The sequence below is a fragment of the Lepidochelys olivacea genome (assembly GCF_965140295.1).
Source record: "Lepidochelys olivacea isolate rLepOli2 genome assembly, chromosome: 6".
Taxonomy (NCBI): Eukaryota; Metazoa; Chordata; order Testudines; family Cheloniidae; genus Lepidochelys; species Lepidochelys olivacea.
Genome location: NC_140416.1, coordinates 17,114,067 through 17,135,644, shown reverse-complemented (window position 1 = coordinate 17,135,644; position 21,578 = coordinate 17,114,067). Strand labels below are relative to the sequence as shown.

The 21,578-nt window shown below is 41.0% G+C and overlaps 1 protein-coding gene and 1 long non-coding RNA gene across 6 annotated transcripts in view; one reads left to right on the top strand and one right to left on the bottom strand.

Moving 5' to 3' along the window:
• The window catches only part of LOC311522030, a 69,767-nt gene extending 60,595 nt beyond the window's left edge, over positions 1-9,172 (top strand). For all 3 annotated transcript variants that reach the window (XR_014712027.1, XR_014712028.1, XR_014712029.1), the window contains 2 exons: positions 304-458; positions 8,628-9,172. This is a non-coding gene — a long non-coding RNA (uncharacterized lncRNA). The remainder of the gene's footprint in view (positions 1-303; positions 459-8,627) is intronic.
• A 2,797-nt stretch (positions 9,173-11,969) lies between these two features.
• Positions 11,970-21,578, bottom strand: part of KMT5B (lysine methyltransferase 5B) — a 51,381-nt gene continuing 41,772 nt past the window's right edge. For all 3 annotated transcript variants that reach the window (XM_084632533.1, XM_084632534.1, XM_084632535.1), the window contains 2 exons: positions 19,746-19,942; positions 11,970-14,606 (listed from right to left, as the gene is read on the bottom strand). In XM_084632533.1, the coding sequence (XP_084488659.1) occupies positions 13,135-14,606; positions 19,746-19,942 (1,669 nt within the window). In that variant the 3' untranslated portion in view covers positions 11,970-13,134. The remainder of the gene's footprint in view (positions 14,607-19,745; positions 19,943-21,578) is intronic.

Sequence of the window (21,578 nt, the reverse complement as noted above, 5' to 3'; positions counted from 1 at the left end):
AAGGTATACAATGGCTTCTTCATTATCGGAATATAAAATATTTAAAGAGGCTTTAAAACAAAATCTTATTTCACTATCCTTCCTCAGAAGAAATAATTTTTCAAACATTTACTTTTTTCCTATAAAATGAAATGACTGATATATTACATAGAAGTCCCTCATTCCAAACTAGAATGGCATAGTGTTTTTTGATATCCCAGTTCTTGTGTCTTTAATTGTTCTATTTCATTTGCTAACAATTATTACTTTTTCATTGTTTTAAGTTCAGAATGAATGGGTGTTCTTTATTTTTGTCATTTGTAGCCACTGCAGTTATCAAGATGTTGACCAAGTGAATCACATTTGCACTTCTCAGGAAATTGCTTTGGTCAGTCCATGCTGTGGGAAAATACATCTTCGGGGTTTTCAGTTCCAGGTTCTAAGAAAGTCCTGACTAACACAGACATGCCCAGACACAGGTAATTATCCCACGTTCAACCATCTTTTCCAATGTTTTACTGAAGGACGTCATATACGCTCTGCCGATAGCTAAGTAGCAGCTGATTTGGAGTTATGCAACATGTAGGATATTGACAGGTTTCAGAGTAGCAGCCGTGTTAGTCTGTATCAGCAAAAAGAAAAAGGAGGACTTGTGGCACCTTAGAGACTAACATTTATTTGAGCATAAGCTTTCATGAGCTACAGCTCACTTTATCGGAGGTAGGATATTATGTTCCAAATCTGTTGGAGTGAAACTTATCACCTGACAAGAGGAAGTCAGAGCTGACCAACCAACATGAGAACAATGGACATTTGTAGAGACAGCCTATGTTTACTGTCCGGACTAGATGCAGACTGGATATTTACAAAGACAAATGACTCCCAGGAGAGTTCTCAAAAGAGAGGATAAGACACCATAGCTTGTAACTGTAAGAGCAGGAGAAATAGGCCAAGTGGTTAACCATTACACAGGAGTGACTAGCATTATCTGCTCCATGAGTGTAGTCATGTCTATTGACTATTGTACATTTTTTATTAATTATCACTATTAAATCTCAAGCATTTAAATTTAAAACATAGTTACAGTAAAGTAACGTTTGTAGTTTAAAGGTTTGGCTCCCATAAGGAAAAATCCAGAACTATTTGGCCTGACAAACTTACAAGACTGGAGCTTGTTCACTCCTTGAACCAAAAGCTATTGGGCTTGCACAGTTTTCAAGCTCTGCTGGGTTTACTGGCTTCATTTGGATATGCATCATTTGTTTCTGCAATGTTGATAAGCACTGCAGAGAGATGCTCCCGCCTGTGGAGGTTGTAAGTTCCACAAGAACATAACATTTCCATAGAGTCTATTTTTGCATTGAGATCTGTTAGAGGAAGTCGTGCACAATGAAAATATTCTTCAGATATATATGTAACTGATTCCATTAGTAATTTAATTCCCAACATTAGCAAAATTATACTCTTTTTAATGGGTACACATAGCTAAGTTTGGTTGAATAAAGGAAGGAAAAAGTCAGCATTATTGGAGAGAACAAAAGACTTAAAATTTACCTAGAGTGATTTTTTTCTCCCCACTGTCACTAACTGGCTCAAACAGAGCATGTTTGTTGTTTGCTTGTTGTTCTCTGTGATCTGCACTAACTAGCTGTTAGCACCAGATGGAATTAAAGGTACTGGTTTTAACCTATAGAGACTAAAATGGTTTAGAAACTGGTTACTCAATAAACCATTTATGCCAATTCAACTGCTTTATTTAAGGTAAATGGAACTGGCCATACGTGAATATTAAATTGGGAGTGGGGAGGCAGGGAAATCACTGTTTGGCACATGGTAGAAGGAAACTGACTTCTAACCTTAAGGGAGGCAGAAGCAGGAGTGTGATAATGGTGTGGTAAAACAGTAAGCTAAACGAGATTGCAATTCCTTTCCCAAACGGTGCAGAAGTATACACAGGCCAGCATAAACTAAACAACTTGAGGGGTCACCGGTCTGTATATACCAGGGGTTTTTAGTGTTTGCCAGACAGCTGGCAACGCTTCAGTTCTGTCAGTTTGTTGCTGTTTGGCCTCCATGACTGAGCAGTTGAAACCTTCAGGATTGCAGCAAGGTGGGCGTCGGATAGTTGTGTTCGGTATTTTGACTTGTTCATATTCATTGTGGAAAAAAGTGATGCTGCCTCCCTGGCTGACTCTGCCCGGCAACTAATGATGATACCTCTGTCCCTCTCCCCCAGCCAATGGGAGCTACAGGGGCAGAGCCTACAGCAGACATTGCCAGCAGTGTCTGCCTGTGACTCTCCTCCCATCTCTCCTCCGCGGGCCGCAGTGGGAAGTTTATTGGGTCGCAGATGGCCCACGGGCCGGGAGTTTGAGACCCCTGGTCTATACCTTAAGTCACACCTCAAAGACTATAGCTTTCCTCATTGTGCTCGCTATGGTCTCCAGTAGGTGAGAGCTAGCCTGGGTTGCAATGAGCCAACATTCAATTTATTACTAATCCATCTAATTTCAGCTACCTTACCATTGCTGGAAATACTCCAACTGGCCTTTAGCAGGTTGTCATCCAAGGAGAAAAAAGCTATAGTTGTCTTTCCCCTTCAGGGTTGCTTCTGTTACTTCAAAAATACTTTTGTAAAAAGCCTGAAGATGGAGAATAAGCTGAAGGTCAGGGTCCAGTACTAGTACAGTTTCCATCTAACAAAGCTAGAAGTTTTCTGTGGAAAGGTCAGTTAGGGATATGCAAATATGTATCTGCTAACTAAACTCAGTCATAAAATCTCCTTGCTGCCAAAGCTGAAAAATGTCACAAAGCTGAAAAATGTCTTCACCTGTAGGCCAACACTTACCATAAAATGATCACTCCTCACTCTCAAATGAAACCTGCACAACACCATAAAAAGACAAGCTTAGGAATGTGTATTTGTAACTCTGCAAGACACCAAAAATCATGGCCTCACCAGAGGCACTGGTTTTATGTAACCCCCCCAACTCTCCTCTGACCTTTGCCCACTTCATTTTGAATAGTTTCTTACATGTTAACTCCTCGTACTTAATCTGTTCAACCTTGCATTTAGCTAGGACACACGGATTACCAGACCTGAAGAAGAGCTCTGTAGAGCTGGAATGCTGGTCTCTCTCACCAACAGAGGTTGGTCCAATAAAATATATTACTCCAGCCAGCTTGTGTTTCTCATATCCTGGGACCAACACACTTACACCATCACTGCAAACAATTAAAGTAGCCAGTTTATTTATAGAGCCTCCACTAGCATTAGTAGGCTAAACGGATACAAAAGCCAAAAAACATTTCTAAATACTTATTTTTGTAACTTGTCGGGATGCCTCCAAAGTACATACTTTTGTAGGCAATGTAACCAAATAAAGTCCAATGCATTACAAACAGGGGGAAAAAAATGCTTCCAGTGATTGTAAGCGACACACAAACCAAACAGTGTATGCAGTGTTTCTGTAGCCATGTCGATCCCAGGATATTAGAGAGACAAGGTGGGTGAGGTCATATCTTTGGACTGACTTCTGTTGGTGAGAAACAAGCTTTTGAGCTACACAGAGCTCATACAACCATAGTATTGGAAGGGACCTCAGGAGGTCATCTAGTCCAACGCCCTGCTCAAAGCAGGACCAATCCCCCAACTAAATCATCCCAGCCAGGGCTTTGTCAAGCCGTACCTTAAAAATATCCAAGGAAGGAGATTCCACCACCTCCCTAGGTAATGCATTCCAGTGTTTCACAACCCTCCTAGTGAAAAAGTTTTTCCTAATATCCAACCTAAACCTCCCCCACTGCAACTTGAGACCATTACTCCTCGTTCTGTCATCAGCTACCACTGAGAACAGTCTAGATCCATCCTCTTTGGAACCCCCTTTCAGGTAGTTGAAAGCAGCTATCAAATCCCCTCTCATTCTTCTCTTCCGCAGACCAAACAATACCAGCTCCCTCAGCCTCTCCTCATAAGTCATGTGTTCGAGTCCCTTAATCATTTTTGTTGCCCTCCGCTGCACTCTTTCCAATTTTTCCACATCCTTCTTGTAGTGTGGGGCCCAAAACTAAACACAGTACTCCAGATGAGGCCTCACCAATGTCGAATAGAGGAGAACGATCTGCTGGCAATGCCCCTACGTATACATCCCAAAATGTCACTAGCCTTCTTGGCGACAAGGGCACACTGTTGACTCATATCCAGCTTCTCATCCACTGTAACCCTTAGGTCCTTTTCTGCAGAACTGCTGCCTAGCCATTCGGTCCTTAGTCTGTAGCGGTGCATGGGATTCTTCTGTCCTAAGTGCAGAACTCTGCACTTGTCCTTGTTGAACCTCTTCAGATTTCTTTTGGCCCAATCCTCAAATTTGACTAGGGCCCTCTGTATCCTATCCCTACCCTCCAGCGTATCTACCTTTCCTCCCAGTTTAGTGTCATCTGCAAACTTGCTGAGGGTGCAATCCACACCATCCTTCAGATCATTTATGAAGATATTGAACAAAACCGGCCTGAGGACTGACCCTTGGGGCACTCCACTTGATACCGGCTGCCAACTAGACATGGAGCCATTGATCACTACCCATTGAGCCCGACAATCTAGCCAACTTTCTATCCACCTTATAGTCCATTCATCCAGCTCACACTTCTTTAACTTGCTGTCAAGAATACTGTGGGAGACCGTGTCAAAAGCTTTGCTAAAGTCAAGGAAGAACACATCCACCGCTTTCCCCTCATCCAGAGAGCCAGTTATCTCCTCATAGAAGGCAATTAGATTAGTCAGCCATGACTTGCCCTTGGTGAATCCATGCTGACTGTTCCTGATCACTTCCCGCTCCTCTAAGTGCTTCAGAATTGATTCCTTGAGGACCTGCTCCATGATTTTTCCAGGGTCTGAGGTGAGGCTGACTGGCCTGTAGTTCCCAGGATCCTCTTTCTTCCCTTTTTTAAAGATGGGCACTCCATTAGCCTTTTTCCACTCCCCCGATCGCCATGAGTTTTCAGAGATAATGGCCAATGGCTCTGCAATCATATCCGCCAACTCCTTTAGCACTCTCGGATGCAACGCATCTAGCCCCATGGACTTGTGCACATCCAGCTTTTCTAAACAGTCCCGAACCACTTCTTTCTCCACAGAGGGCTGGTCACCTCCTCCCCATGCTGTGCTGCCCAGGGCAGTAGTCTGGAGCTGACCTTGTTCGTGAAGACAGAGGCAAAAAAAGCATTGAGTACATTAGCTTTTTCCACATCCTCCGTCACTAGGTTGCCTGCCTCATTCAGTAAGGGGCCCACACTTTCCTTGACTTTCTTCTTGTTGCTAACATACCTGAAGAAACCCTTCTTGTTACTCTTAACATCTCTTGCTAGCTGCAACTCCAGGTGTGATTTGGCCTTCCTGATGTCACTCCTGCATGCCCGAGCAATATTTTTATACTCCTCCCTGGTCATTTGTCCAATCTTCCACTTCTTGTAGGATTCTTTTTTATGTTTAAGGTCAGCAAGGATTTCACTGTGAAGCCAAGCTGGTCGCCTGCCATATTTACTATTCTTTCTACACATCGGGATGGTTTGTCCCTGTAACCTCAATAAGGATTCTTTAAAATACAGCCAGCTCTCCTGGACTCCTTTCCCCCTCATGTTATTCTCCCAGGGGATCCTGCCCATCAGTTCCCTGAGGGAGTCAAAATCTGCTTTTCTGAAGTCCAGGGTCCGTATTCTGCTGCTCTCCTTTCTTCCCTGTGTCAGGATCCTGAACTTGACCATCTCATGGTTTCCATCCATGGCCTCCCAGGTTTCCATCCACTTTAGCTTCCCCTACTAATTCTTCCCGGTTTGTGAGCAGCAGGTCAAGAAGAGCTCTGCCCCTAGTTGGTTCCTCCAGCACTTGCACCAGGAAATTGTCCCCTACACGTTCCAGAAAGTTCCTGGATTGTCTGTGCACCGCTGTATTGCTCTCCCAGCAGATATCAGGGTGATGGAAATCTCCCATGAGAACCAGAGCCCGCGATCTAGTAACTTCCGTGAGTTGCCGGAAAAAAGCCTTGTCCACCTCATCCCCCTGGTCCGGTGGTCTATAGCAGACTCCCACCATGACATCACTTTTGTTGCTCACACTTCTAAACTTAATCCAGAGACACTCAGTTTTTTCTGCAGTTTCGTACCGGAGCTCTGAGCAATCATACTGCTCCCTTACATGCAGTGCTACTCCCCCACCTTTTCTGCCCTGCCTGTCCTTCCTGAACAGTTTATACCCATCCATGAGAGTACTCCAGTCATGTGAGTTATCCCACCAAGTCTCTGTTATTCCAATCACATCATAATTCCTTGACTGTGCCAGGACTTCCAGTTTTCCCTGCTTGTTTCCCAGGTTTCTTGCATTTGTGTACAGGCACTTGAGATAACTCACTGATCGCCCCTCTTTCTATGAGACAGGAGCCCTGCCCTCTCGCGCACTCCTGCATCCTCCCGGTATCCCACTTCCCCACTTACCTCAGGGCTTTGGTCTCCTTCCCCCAGTGAACCTAGTTTAAAGCCCTCCTCACTAGGTTAGCCAGCCTGCTTGCGAAGATGCTCTTCCCCCTCTTTGTTAGGTGGAGCCCGTCTCTGCCTAGCACTCCTCCTTCTTGGAGCATCATCCCATGGTCAAAGAATCCAAAGCCTTCTCTCCGACACCACCTGCGTAGCCATTCTTTGACTTCCATGATTCGACGGTCTCCACCCAGGTCTTTTCCTTGCACAGGGAGGATGGACGAGAAGACCACTTGCACCTCAAACTCCTTTATCCTTCTTCCCAGAGCCACGTAGTCTGCAGTGATCCGCTCAAGGTCATTCTTGGCAGTATCATGGGTGCCCACGTGGAGAAGCAGGAAGGGCTTGATGATCAGAGGGCTTGATGAGGGCAGTCTCTCTGTCACATCGTGAATCCTAGCTCCTGGCGAGCAGCAGACTTCTCGGTTTTCCCAGTCGGGGTGGCAGATAGATGACTCAGTCCCCCTGAGGAGAGAGTCCCTGACCACCCCCCCCCCCTTCTCTTGGGAGCGGTGGTCGTGGAACCCCCAACTCTAGGACAGTGCATCTCATGCCTTCCAGTCGGCGGAGTCTCCTTCTGTTCCTTTCCCTCAGATGTATCATCTAGTCCACTCTTCGCATTAGTACCTGTGGAGAGAACATGAAAACGGTTACTTACCTGTATCTGTGTTGCTGGTATATGGACACTCCCCTTTCTTCTTCTGGAGGTCACATGATGCCAAATTTCTTCAGCGTCCTCCTGTCCCCGCTGCGCAGCCTGCTCTGAATCTTTAGAATGTTGTGTCCGTAGAAGCATATCCTAACGTTTGTCCAGGAAATCTTCAGTTTCCTCTTATGCAACGCAGGGTCGATACCTGTTGCTCCAGACCTTGAACCTTCTCTTCCAATATGGAGACCAGCTTGCACTTTGTACAGACAAAGTCGCTTCTGTGCTGTGGAAGAAAGACAAACATGGCACATCCAGTGCAGGTCACAACAGATGAACACCCCCCATCCATATTACCTTCCTTCTACGAGCTTCCTCAGGAGTTGTAGTAAGTACTCAGAGAAGCCGGCAAGATGTAAGCCTGAGTGGCTCTCCCCAGGCGAACTCCCAGGCAAACTCCCTCTGTTAGCCGCTCCGTTGTTCGCTGCTCAGCTGGTTCGCAGCTGACTGGCTTTTTATACAGTCAGGCCTACTCTAGGCTCACCTGGAACATTCTTCAAGTCTGGGAAAGGTACTGAGACCAAAGCTCTGCATAGCTTGAAAGCTTGTTTCTCTCACCAACAGAAGTCAGTCCAAAGATATTACCTCACCCACCTTGTCTCTCTGAGCATTCAAAGTACATAGCAGGTGGGCACTGTCTCCCTAACAAAGTGACATTGAAAACAGAAAAGAGTACATGCAAGCAAACCAGTGATTGGGCATTCAGACTACATAATTTTGTAGAAAATGCATTGCAAACATGTTGGCTTCATGTTTTCAAGCTACACACACAGTACTTTGGTTTTCAAGTCCAAAACACATTACTTGCATGCTGCAGTTAGATTCAGAAGAGAGAAACCGTTAACTAAGTGGGAGCTTGGCTTGGATAGGCTCATGACACTATCTGGCAATCACAACCTTCCACTGCTTATGGAGGGGCTGGTCTATCTTGGCCTGAACAGCTTTCTGGGATCATTTCTCTGCACTCTTCAAGGAAACAGTGTTTGATCTTTGCCTGGACATTTCTAAGCAGATCAGCCATGTTTCTCTCTCCATGTCAGGACACCTTCCCATTCCACTCTGCAAAGAGCTTTGGGGGAGCACTGCTTTGAAGTGGCTGACAGCATATGGCCCTGGGTGACAATGAGTCCTTTCAACAGCTGCCTTCTCTAAGCCTTCAGTGCCTTCATGAGCAATTTATCTGCCAAGATTCATCACTGCCTGTAATAAATTTAGCAGTCTACTGCATGATCCCTAGTTACCCAGGCTTCCCAAACCATCCCATATATGGTATGAAGTGAGAAAAAATATGGACAGACTCACAATTGCTATGGGGAATCTATAAAGGGCAAAGTTTCATAGAGTTGTATTTATCTTTTGATGTCTGCTAATCCCTTAAATATAAAACAATGTTTATGAGTTTATCATTATTTATCAGCGACTTCAGCTGGGGTATCCATGAGCGCCATCCCTTCTACACCTGCAAGACTCACCATGGTAAGGAAGAAAAAAAAGTGGACAGCAGAAGACATGTTTGCAGAACTGCTCAAGACTTCCAATTCTGGAGTCTGAGACACTTGAGAATGGAGCGACCATAGGCTGGAGGAAACACAGAAGGACCAAGAGGTATACCAAGACATCATGCACCTCCTCCCACAAGAAAGATGCTCCAAAACATTATGGAGCGGAACATCAGAAGGACTACATGCCAGCAGCCACTCCACAGCATGGACAACAATTCCTTCTTCCAGGGAGTAGGAGTAGCTTCTTCCAGGGCCATGCACACACACACACCCCCGCTCCCCCATCAGCTTCTTTAGGGCACCAGCATTCTCAGCAGCAGCATCCCTTCCACTATACCCCAGTGAGCAATGAGGAAAACTGTTCTGAATACACCTACACTGACTTGTGATGCAGCCCAGAGAGATCAGTAGTTATTACTGAGAAGTTATTATTGTATAATAAAGTTCAATTTTGTGAAAACCATGATTTCCTTTGTCTTACAATACAGAGATTTAGCCCCCCAAATCAGCAGCCCCCTTCATCCATGAACAATTCATAAACCAGCTAACTACTGCATGTGCAATAAATTAACACTGTCTGGCTATAGCAAACTCTCAGAATGTGCTTTTTAGGCTTTGCTCAACTGCACAGCACCGTGGTGGGCTCTAGTAACTGGCTTTGTGTCATACTGCATGAAATCAGAAAACAGCCTGTCCACCTCCATCCTAGTGGAGACATTTCTCTTCTGGCCTTGCAAATGTTATGCGAAACGCAACATGCAGCAATGACAGTAAGAATATTTGGCTTGCTGAGATTGGTATCCACCAGCCCTTTGGTATACCACTGGCATACTCCATGGTCATCCTGCACCTTTTCAGGAGATAGTTAAATCTTTCATTGTTGCAGTCCAGGTTCCTGATGTATGGCTTCATGAGCCATGGAGGGGTAGGTTGGGTCCCTGATAATATCAACCCCACCAAACTGAATATGCTGTTCTGGGAAATGTGTCCCTGCTTGCAGCTTTTCCAAAAGTCTGTATTCCTAAAGATGTGAGCATCATACACCTTTCTTGACCATCCAATGTTAATGTCAGTAAGGTATCCAGGGTGATCCTCCAATGCTTGCATAACTATGGGAAAATATCCCTTTTCTCTTTACGTATTGGAGACAAGGTGGGGAGGGGAAGGATCATCCATTTAATTGAATACATCTATTTCCCTCAAGTTGCCAGAGTCACAATCCTGTGCAGCAGGACATGCTGAATGCCCTGGCACACCTGGAGGATAGCCACCTCAATACAGATTTCCCCCCACACCAAACTGCCCATCAGCCAACAATATTTGTTTGATTTGCAGCTGTTATCTCCACTGTCATTCATTCATTCGTTATGTCTACGTACTCCTCACTATTCAGTTTCCCTAATGCATGGTTGGCTGCTGTGGCATTGCTATGGTTCCATAAAAAGGAAACAATCAATTACCCTGTCTCTGAAACAGGCAACAGAAGTCTGCCGATCTGTTCAGCATCCATATTTCTGATGCTGAATTAGCAGAGAGATTGAAAACCAGCACAAAAAAGTAAAATTATGGGATGGACCAGAGGATACTATCGGAATTAAAAGAGGATGGGGGAGCACCAAAAGAGATAGATCATAGCATGGGACAGAAGGAAGTGTGGAAATTTGATCCCAAACTCCACAATTCCTGAGAAGAGTGCTGATGTCCCACAGTATCCTTCCACATTTTTCCACAAGATAATGTGCTGGATGGCAGTGCAGGGGACACTGGCAACACTACCCACAGTGCTGCATGTCTTTTGCCTATACAACCTGAGACTGTATGAGGACACAATGCACCAACAAAGGCAGCCAAGATTCAACACACTGCCAAAATAGCTATACTGGTAGCTGTATGCCAACAAAACTTTTGCCAGTAAAATTTTCTAGTGTAGACAAATGCTTAGTAATCCCATTTTTACAATAGCCTTACCATAATGACACAATAATCTTATTCTCATACAATGTTAAAAATTGAATGCAAAATAGTTTATCGTAGCTGACTTATTAGTCAGTACAGTACTTACCACAGTTTACTACGTAATCTCAAGAACCAGGAATCCAATGCCTTAGCTACTGGAGGCTGGGCATTACATAAGGCATATCCACTTCTGTGATTCTATTATCTGTTCCACTTAACACACTGCCTGATCATGTAGCTCTTGGAGAGTTTAAATTCTCAAACATGGCAAGGAGGATAGAGTATGCAGCAAATACTCATGAAGGGCTAAACATTAATCTGGGCCAATGTCTAACTCTGAGAATAGATGATGGGAAACAAAAGAAGAAACTGATATTCTACTGTTTCATTTGCAATCTACTGAAAATAAATTATGACTCCAAACTATTTTGAACCAGCAGGACAGTGGGGTGGGAGGAGGTATTGTTTCATATTCTCTGTGTATATATAAAGCCTGCTGCAGTTTCCACGATATGCATCTGAGGAAGTGAGCTGTAGCTCACGAAAGCTTATGCTCAAATAAATTGGTTAGTCTCTAAGGTGCCACAAGTACTCCTTTTCTTTTTGCGAATACAGACTAACACGGCTGTTACTCTGAAACCTTTGAAAAGACTGTTTTCCTGAAGACTGGAAGCTAGCAAAAACCAGCTACAAGATGATCTACTGTGCAAATTTACCCACCCACCTCTGCTAACGCCCCTAAAATTGTGCTCTGCAGCCACTTTGTCACTCCAGCTGGCTTTTCTGTGCAGACACTGGAATGTGTGTTTAACGGGAACATTTCACGCATCTTCAATGTTTCGGTTGTATGGATTAAGTTGATCCACTAAACATGTTCTTATAATCTATTCTGATTTCCCCATGTCTCTAGAAACTAAAGCACCCTAACAAACCACATTTGTCAGAATCTTCATCCACTGTTTAGTAAAACAACTTGTATGACACAGAACATACAAAAAACTGCCACTTAACTCAAATTGAAGACATTTCAAAAGATCTGTGTGCTAAAATAAATAGTTCATCTGTTAAAATTTATAGATCATTTCCATTTCCTCCTCCCCCTTCACCCCCAAGGGCTGTTCCTGTTCCTAATGGCCTTATATAAAAAACAAAACCCTGAAACTCTTTAAAAAAAAGATCAGTACTGTTATAACATATCCAGAGTGAAATCTTAAAATATAAACTAAATAAAAGCAAAGAATTCCCACTGATGCAGAGTTTAAAACTAGGTTTATAATTTCCTATTTTATTGGCATGAATGTAATTCTAAACTTAAAAACCCTTCTGGTAAGTTATCTCAATTTCTTATGACAAAATTTCTCACAACACACAAGTATTTACAACATATACATATTTTTTCAGTCCTTTACACTGGATTTCAAAAAGACAAACATTTGTATAGGTTACCACAGAACAAAAGCTGTGACTTAGGTTTTTTTTAATTTCATAAAACTATCATAAGTTAAAGTGAATAGATTTCTTTAAATTCCTTGTAGCATTTTACAAGTGCAACAGAAAACTATGAAGAACCAATTTAGGATAGCTGCAGTTCATTGGATAAATGTTGCCTGTTGTAATCACATTGTTTCACAGCAAATTCTTGAAAAAATAAGCACCAATCATTCTTGCAAAGAACAATTTTTATCTAAAAGTATTGAAAAAAGTGTTAAATACAAGGTGTTTAATTTACATAACAAGCAATAAATACACCATATCCAAACTTTTATTCTGCATACTGCTACCCTTGTACATATAATGTACTAAAAAGTCAGCAAACTGTCAACACCTTTTTATTTCTTTTTTTTTCTTTTTTTAAAGAAATCAATTTGACTTCCAACCAACGGTTTGCTACTATAACAAAGGCCACAAACAGTACGTCTGGGACAGCATACAGTGTTAAAACTGACAAACTTCAAGGGGGGAAAACATCTAGCAAAGAAATTGAAAAGCCGTAGATCATTGCTGGTGATATTAACATATACTAGAAAACTTTAATATGCTGCTACTATGATTTTTTTAAATTACTGTTTAGTCAGATATTGTAAGAGCAAACTAATGCTCTTATAGGTTAAAAATAATTGTGTAGCCACATTATTGTGTTCTCATTGTCCTGCATGGAAAGTTTTGATGTCATTTTATAATTTTGCTTGAGCCTTTATTTTACAACAGAGCATTACCTCTTACTCTAACTCAGAATTGCACATAAAGAGGCTATTAAAAAGTACAATAAAAATCTGCACAAATCAGACTTAAGAAGAGTCAGTATGCTGTACACTTTCTACAATATTATGTTGATAAGTGAATAAACAATAAAGAAGTGCTGTTACTAAAATTTTCAGAAAGTTCTTCAGTTGAGGAATAATTGAATGGAATTTTTTTTTGTTTTGTTTAAAAATGGACATCCTGGTCAGTTTAAGACCTATAAGCTTATGCATTGAGCCTCAAAGACTGATCTTCTCTTCTTCTAGAAGAAATATCAATGTCTATTGAATCCTTGCCAACTATAAGCCTTAATCGCTTAGCTGGAGGAAGAGGAATAAAATCATCTTCAAATTCATCATCATAGTCCTCCTCCTCCTCCTCTTCCTCTTCTGATGAAGATTCATCTGCAGTTTCCTCCTCATACTGACTGTAATCATCCACTTCCATTCTTGACTCCAAGAGAGAGAGCGTATCACTACAACACATGCCATTTTCATGAAGGTCCTCAGAGTACGTCCCCCTGTTTTCTTCGTCTCGTTTTAGTTGTATCTTTAATTTTGTTGAACTGTTGCCTGATCCTGAGTTAAATCCATTATTTAGCTTTGCTACATACAAGTTATTGTCTTTTTCATGGTCTTTACTTAATTTGATGCTTATTTTTGAAGAATTTATTCCATCATTTTCTTGGTCGTTTGCCTTGCTGCTGCTATCGTGACGCCTACGCAGGGTCAGTTTGGGAATCCCAGAACTATTTTCAAGGATTAATTGCGCATCATACCTTGTGATTCGTCTTTTCTTTTTACTTTTAGCAGTTCTAAAGCTGTCCTTTGCTTTGAAATTGTCAGATGTAACAATGGAGCAGCCACCAGACATAGGAATACCGTCCTTATATCCGAGGGCCATATCCACTACATTACTCCTTTCTCCATGTTCTGAATGAGAACTAATCAAATTTGGTACTTCATCTTTGCCAGGTGGATTATGTGTAGGATCAGCTTCTTCTATATTTGCAGATGATTTCACAAGTTTTCCTTGTCGTGATTTCTTTCTGGACATGCCCACATCATTCTTCTGGTATCTGACCTCCCCTTTATGTGATGTTCCATGAATTAGTTCATTTTCATGTATCACATGAGACTGCTGCGGTAAGATATCAGATCGAGTCCCCGTCAAGTTGTTTCTATAGGTATCCAACATATTTGGTTCAAGCTTTATGTCAGAGGTCTCCTTCAAATTCATCCTTGTTCTCATTGACCTCCTGGTTATGTATGTGCAGGGTGATATTTCACCATGCTCATGAGCACCTTTCACAGAATTCAGTTTATATTCTCTTGCTGCATGTCTTGTTAAGCATCCACTAGAGACTGCAACTTTAGCTGGTCCCTCTATTTCTTTATCCTTTTTAATAGGTAAATTTTTATATAGCACTACTTTAGGCTCTTTGAGAACTAAATTTCCCATTTCAAGCTTTCTAGAGGCATTCTTTTGCTCTAGCCTTTTGCACTGATTTCTCAACTTTATCTTTGAAAGTAAAGGCTTTGCAGGCTTTTTCAGTCTCTTTGGTACCCTGGAATTATTTATATGAGTTAGTTTAGATGAGGTAGAATTTGATGAAGCTGGAATTCTTGACATAGACTGTCTTGTTAATGCTCTACTCTTGCTGTTCTTTTTTACACCAATTGAAGATTTTCTGTTAGCTGCAAAATAAAAATAAAGAGTTAAAATTATTTTTTTAAAAAGACAAGTTAATTATCTGGCCTTTTGCCAGTACTGTTTAACTTTTTACTTAAAAATTAAGAACACTTAATATTAATATAAATTTACAAAAATCAAATTTAAGTCAATGTAACATCATATAGTTTTCGAGCAGAAGAGAAGAGAAGTGATTCAGACCCCAAGGTACTGCCTTACAGTTACCAAAATACATCTAAATTCCAGATTCTGGTGACCCTACACCAAAAGAGCTTATTTGTATTGTTTCTTGATGGCGTTACAGAAATCATCTTTGCATGTCACGTCACCGTCAAGTTTTGTTCTACATTCTTCAAGTACAGGAGAGGATCGAAGCTCTTTGTGTTCCCCCACCCTTTTGCTAGGGAGCTCAAATGACCACACTTTTTTTTTTTTTTTTAAAATGGTTTTGGCTCTCATCTCCTTCTCAGGTGCCACACTGTCTGTATCCTATACTTGGGTGAGCATGAAGGGATCGGTCTGCCTAATGACAAGATTTCTGAAGCGCTGTATTTACACATACTCTATGATGGCAGACACCACAGGTTTTTGGATTTCCTGCCTTTTCTTTGTACTTTGATTTTTCGTAACAGGGAACCATTTAAGGAAGTTAACAGGAACAGTGCTGCTATGACATCCCAGGAGCAAGTGGGAGCAAGATGGAACCTAAATGTTTTAAGCAATTTGATATCTGCTTGCTAGCCAAGTCAAACTATTTAGCAATTTATGTCTCATTTTAGAAAATAAAGGTAGATATGACCACTTACTGTTACATGAAGAGGATCTTTCTAGTACTTCACTGAATAAAAATCCTTCTGAATTTCTTTTGAGAGTATCAGCTGTCTGCATTTATTTCAGACTAAAAACTGAATTGACCAGTCACTTTACTGATAGCAACTAGGTATATTATTGTCAAATTCTAGAATAGGATTGATGGTTTCTGGAGATATGAGAAACTGTCCCTAAAGAAAAATGACCATCAGTCTACATAATATAGACTCAAGTTATCTATTAATTTGAACACCGTTTTTCCTACATAAGTCTGTGAATGTGTAATTCCATGGGCAAGTCAGTGATAGAAAGGTAAGGAAGATGAAATTTGATTAATGAAAAACCAGATTCATAAATTTCAATGGCATCACCCCCTGCAGCATTGCTGGGGAGGATTCACTGTTCCCCAGCTCCCAACTCCATATTCTTCAGTTGGTGGAAATTCTGATAATACAATAGTGTCAAAAATGGGTTGAGTTGGGTGTCATTCGAAAGCACTTTCTCCCATGAACACAATGGTACCAAACGTGACAAATCTAAAACAATTATGTAGGTATATGAGGAATTATGTAGGTATACATAGAGGAAATGTTTAAAAATAACTTTTAAAAAATGTACATTAACACAGGCATATCAAACATGCAGCGCTCACAGTTAAATTGTGGCTCTTGACTGACTAATGTGTTATCAGTCAATGCTCAGAACAGGAGGATACCTGATTGATTTTGTTAATGTTACAGATTCTGATAAATGGAAAGGGTGCTTCAAGTTGATTTGCCATTATCAGCAAAAAAAAAAAAAAAAAGTGGTTCAGAGGTATTGATTATCGGCTTTGTTCATTATGCCAAAAGACCTAATGAGGCACTGGTTAAGACATCAGCATCCAGCCAGATATTCCTGGAATCCATCTGCAAACAGTATGCACACAAATTACGTAACACACAGATAATTTATTACAAAACACTTTTTGCTTTGGTATTGATCATTTTTAGGTATCAGTGGCGAGACAAAGAGTACCTACCGACTGGTAGCTGAACTTTTGGAGAATACAACCATGGAAGACCTGGTTAAACACAATGCTTGGTGGCACCTTACATGCAATAAGAAGTGCATTCATAAACTGAATTTGGCAAGGTTGGAGAGGAAGTACATCAAGCACCAGAAAAATAGTTGAAAATGCCTGGACAAGTGCCAGCTGTGGGCAAGACTCGCCTTATACTGGGTCCCATTGCACGCGTTTCAAGAAATACACCTGTTTGTTTCGTAGTAAGCCAGATGCCCAAAGGCATCTAGTGAGAAGTTTCAGTTTTAGCACATAAGAAACTATGAAGCAGTCACTCATAGCAAGAACATTGCATGGGAAGTAAAGTGGGCGCATGAGAGAGACCATGCAAACGACACTGCAAAATCACATTAAGAGGTACACCAAGAATGAACTGTACACTTGTATTCTGTGTTGTGATTGAATATATTTGAAAATGTAGAAAAAATATTTATATTAAGTTTAAATTGCTATTCTATTTTGTTTAATGGTATGATTTCATGATGGTGTGGTGATACATGAAGATGGTTGAATCTTCGTTGCTCTTTATTTGATTTGTCAGGTCTGCTAATTGGAATTTGCACCTAGCAGCACTGGAAGACTTCATGAAATACTTCTTTGCTTTAGATTTATCCAACTATTCTGCGATGAATGCTTGGTACCTCACTGAAAGAAGAAGTTAAAAAAAGTCTGACCCTCACATATGGGATACATTTCAAAAAGGAAATTGGGTGTTAAAAGGTCGCCAGTTCCCTTCTGTGCACTTGGTTCAGACAAAGCCCTAGAACACAAAAACAGAGCAATGAAAGTCACTGGGGAGTTGGTGGGCATAACACAGCATCCAAGTGCTCTTTCCCAGTTTTTCCTGACAACACCAGAATGCCATCGAATTTCTAACAAAACATTAACATTCTCCAGAAGTGATCAAGCACCATCTAAACTCATTAGGTGCTGTTAAATGCCAAGAAGGGGCAATTTTATAGCTACAGGAGAGCTTACTCACCTTGGCAACCCATTCACATGATATACTGGAGCTCACTAATATCATGATGAAAGCAGTCTTCAGTGATGAGATCTCAGCATGATGTTGATATATGAGAGACTTTGGGAAAGTACAAGTTCTCCAGCGTACAACAACAGATATTCAAATGTGATGGAACAACACACATGTGCCAGGTGAAAACCAAATTAATGCACATCTCACATGGTCTTCCTAAGCAATGACCTACTGACATGCCCAGTACCTCATAAGAGCAGAGGCCTTTCACTGTAGCAATCAGATGGTATGGTTGAGGTACAAAGTCTTGACAAACCAGAAATAATTAATACCTGCCAAGATTTATCCATTATGAGGCTAGAGAAAAGACTGGACCTATGACAAAATCCACCTCATGTCTGACAGGTATGCAGAGGAATAATTTAAAAATATTACCACAAAGAAGAGACTCCATGATATTGCACCTATCCAATACAAATTCACTGACTATGAACATCTCCAACTCACAATGAAGAAGCCCATACTCACATGAAGGATGGGGATAACTACATACGTTGCAGGAAAAATGCTGCAGAATGCAAAGAATTACTCAAAGAATTTCTTTGTCACATGGCGTAATGAAGCTGCTTCCTTGCACTGTTCAGTGGAGTTTCTCTGTAGTTCCCATGAGGAAGCGGACACTAAAATGATCTTGCATGCCATCAATGCCACAGAGAGATAATACTAAGCTCCAGATTTTGGCACAAGACAGTTGCTCTAATACTCTCCGAGACACAGTACCCAGGACTTCTGCAGGATTCAGTTTCTGCGCCTGCTGTTTGGGAGCAGAATCACTGTATGTCCCTTAGAGATGTGTGTCTATCACTCAGCCCGTTAAAAGCCAGGTACTGCCAGGTTTCCACACCTGCTCAGAATGTGACACTACTGGAAAGGTATCTGATTCAGCCTTCAAATACTCTCTCCTTGCTCTAAAAGAACTTGAAATGGCTGAGACAGTCACGGATGAGGTCATAAATGACCTGGAGCTGTTCACATGCTGAGTTTACCACTTGAAGATCAACATTACAACACTTGCAGAGCCATGTTGGTGGATGTTTTCCAAAAAGCAGACAAATAGAGAAAAATTGCCACCGACAAGGGGTGCATTTATACCCGCTAACAGGAGGGCAAATCATCAAACAGTGGAATGGCTCTAGGATGATCAAGCTTATCCAAAACTGCCCAACCCTATTGGGCACGGATGAGTCTTGAAGGATGGACTGAAATGCTCCCAAATCAATCATTCAGCTAATCAAATGCTGGTGTGCATAGACCAGATGCTTGTCACCCTGCAAATGTTTGGCTAGCAACCTGCCTTGTACAGAAGTGTTGGAGAGCAGCACGGATGAGGATCAGTGTGACGTGTCCAACAGCAGTGCCCTAGATGGAGATGACACTGATGATGCCTTTGATGAATAAATGTTTTCAGTTCAACATGTCAAGGCTAATTTCCCTAGGATTATCACAGATCAATGCATCCCTGCATTAAATTTTAAAAAGTTGATTTTTAAACATTTTTGCAAATATCTATCTACATTATTGTTCTAGGTTTGTCATATTTGGTACCACTGTGTTAGTGGGAGAAAGGGCTTTTGAATGATACCCAACATGGCCCATTTCCAACGACATATCATCATCAAAATGGTCAACTAACTGGAGGACCTGGGAGCTGGGATGGACTAGGAACAAGTCCCCACTGCCTTGCCGCAGAGCGTGACACACTGAAATTATGATTCTGTAGATTTTTATGAATCAAATGATACCCCTCCCTTATCATTCTATCACTAACTTGCCCACTGAATCAGATTTTACTACATTATGCTTAGATAATACTTAGTCCTGGCTTGAGTACAGGAGACTACGCTAGAAGACCTCTCAAGGTTCCTTCCAATCTTACGATTCTATACTCCCAGACTAATAATGTGGGTTTCTTTACCTGCTTGAAGTTCTCTTACTCATGATCACTCATATTTCCTGAAATGTACTACTATATGTGGCATTTTGAAACTGAGTAAATACATACAGGCATACTAAGACATTTTGTACTGTGGTATGCTTTGAAACAGGAGACCTATAGAAAATTGTGGGTACAAATACAATCTTTATTTCTTAATCTTTTTTTATTTATAAATAAATAAATAAAAAGCCTATATGTTATTGTGTCTCATCAACATAAGACAGGAACTCCACTGAAGGAAGAATTTTCTAATATTAAGAAAACAAAGCCTTTTATAAAAAAGTTTTCCCTTTGCTTACTTGCATTAGCTTTTTCCTGAGTGGTATCTGCATCAGTGTTAGAGCTGACAGACTGGCTGTCTGAGTTTTTGCTGCTGTCACCCAACTTTTTAAGCCTGTTTAAACGTTTATCTGTTTCTCTCAGTCCATATTTGCTATTGATCACAGGAGTAGGTGCTGGAAGTCCCACTCTTGATTTAAAAGCACCAGTTCCACGTCTATAAAAGAGAACAATACATATTAACAACTCGATATAGTAGTAAGGATGTTTGATGGCATATAACATTTGAATCCCAGGTATATTTAGAGAAGGTAAGTTGATGCAACTGTTCCCAGTTTTTTGGTATTTTGTGGGCCATTCTGCTATTGATATTGTAAAGAATTTGTATGTATATTTCACTTCCAATTAGAGATGAAAAGAAACTGGCATCTAATTACTGAGAGAATAGATACTTGTCTTTTGCAATTATCTTTTCCTTTTTTAAAGAGAGTAATTATCTATTAAAACCTGTTTCAATACCATTTGCATAATCCAACTTGTATAAAATGATAATTAAGTACAGAAGTTCAAACGGTATTTGCTATTAATCCTGTTATGAAAATTTCAATGAGAATTAACATTTTCCCCTCACATCTGCCTTTTGGGGAAAAAAAAAAAAAAAGACAACTGGAACTGTAGCATTTGTTATTTTCAAAGTGATATCAGGAACAATTACGAAGTAGTTAATGATGGTATTCTCAAAATTATGATTGTCCCTTTCAACCTTTGTATCTTTCTTCCCTTCAGATGGATAAAAACTCAATTGATTTATTCATCAAACCCTTACTGTTGGCCAAAGAGAGAGAAGTTGTCCCAAGAAGTCTGGAAGGGGATGGAGATTTACCAGAGCCTTCAGGCTTCCTACTTTAGGTCTCATGTCACCATCACTGTCCATGCAGCAGAAAATGGTAGAGACTCCCTTTTGTATCCTTAAGAGTTAGAAGACAACCTCACTTGGGGATCCAGTGTAATAGTTGGATCAAACAAATCATAATAATTAAGAGTACAAGAGACAACTGAGATGAGAAATAAAACCTTGGTGTCTCATGCATTGTTGTGCTAAACACTAGGCCAACCCAGTGCTTTTTAGTTAAATTAACTGGTGCTACTTTGATAGCGAATATTAAGTGTCCTATTAAATTCTGCAAATCAGAGAGACTGACTGAGCTATTAGGCTTCACGCAGAAGGACGGGTCAGCTGCTCTGCCACCTGATGGAACTGTGCTTGAGAAAGATACGATTTTTCTTTTGCTCTGCACTTGTAAGAGCACCACTTACAGACTCCACTTCCCTGGTTATCTACTCTGGCCAGCATGAAGGATTCTGAGCGGAGCTTCTTCCCATTCTCCACTCATTTGATCACATGCGGAAACAAAGGAAGAAGCCACTATGACCAGAGCAGCAACCTGAGCAGCCAATACCAGGCTAAACAGGAGAGCAAGGGCAGAGTGCATCTGAATAAGAATTAGAGACAATCCAGCTCTAAATTTCTATGCACTTTCCAGCATCTTGGTTTACATGTCAAAACCAATTCAATAGCTTTTTAGCAAAAAGGTGAAAAGGAAACTAAATTCCACCAGACCTTCCAAACATTTAATAATTTAAACTTGGATACTTACCATTTCCAAAAAACTAGAAGATTATAATCAATAGATTGCATAGTAATAGTAAAGAGGTAAAGATTCAGACAGTGCAGGTAACCAGTATTCCCTGGAGTCCCTCAAATCATTATGAGCATCAAGGAACAGAGTATCTTTCTCATTCATATATACAATTTTTACACATAGACACATGCACACCCCCATATGAGGGTG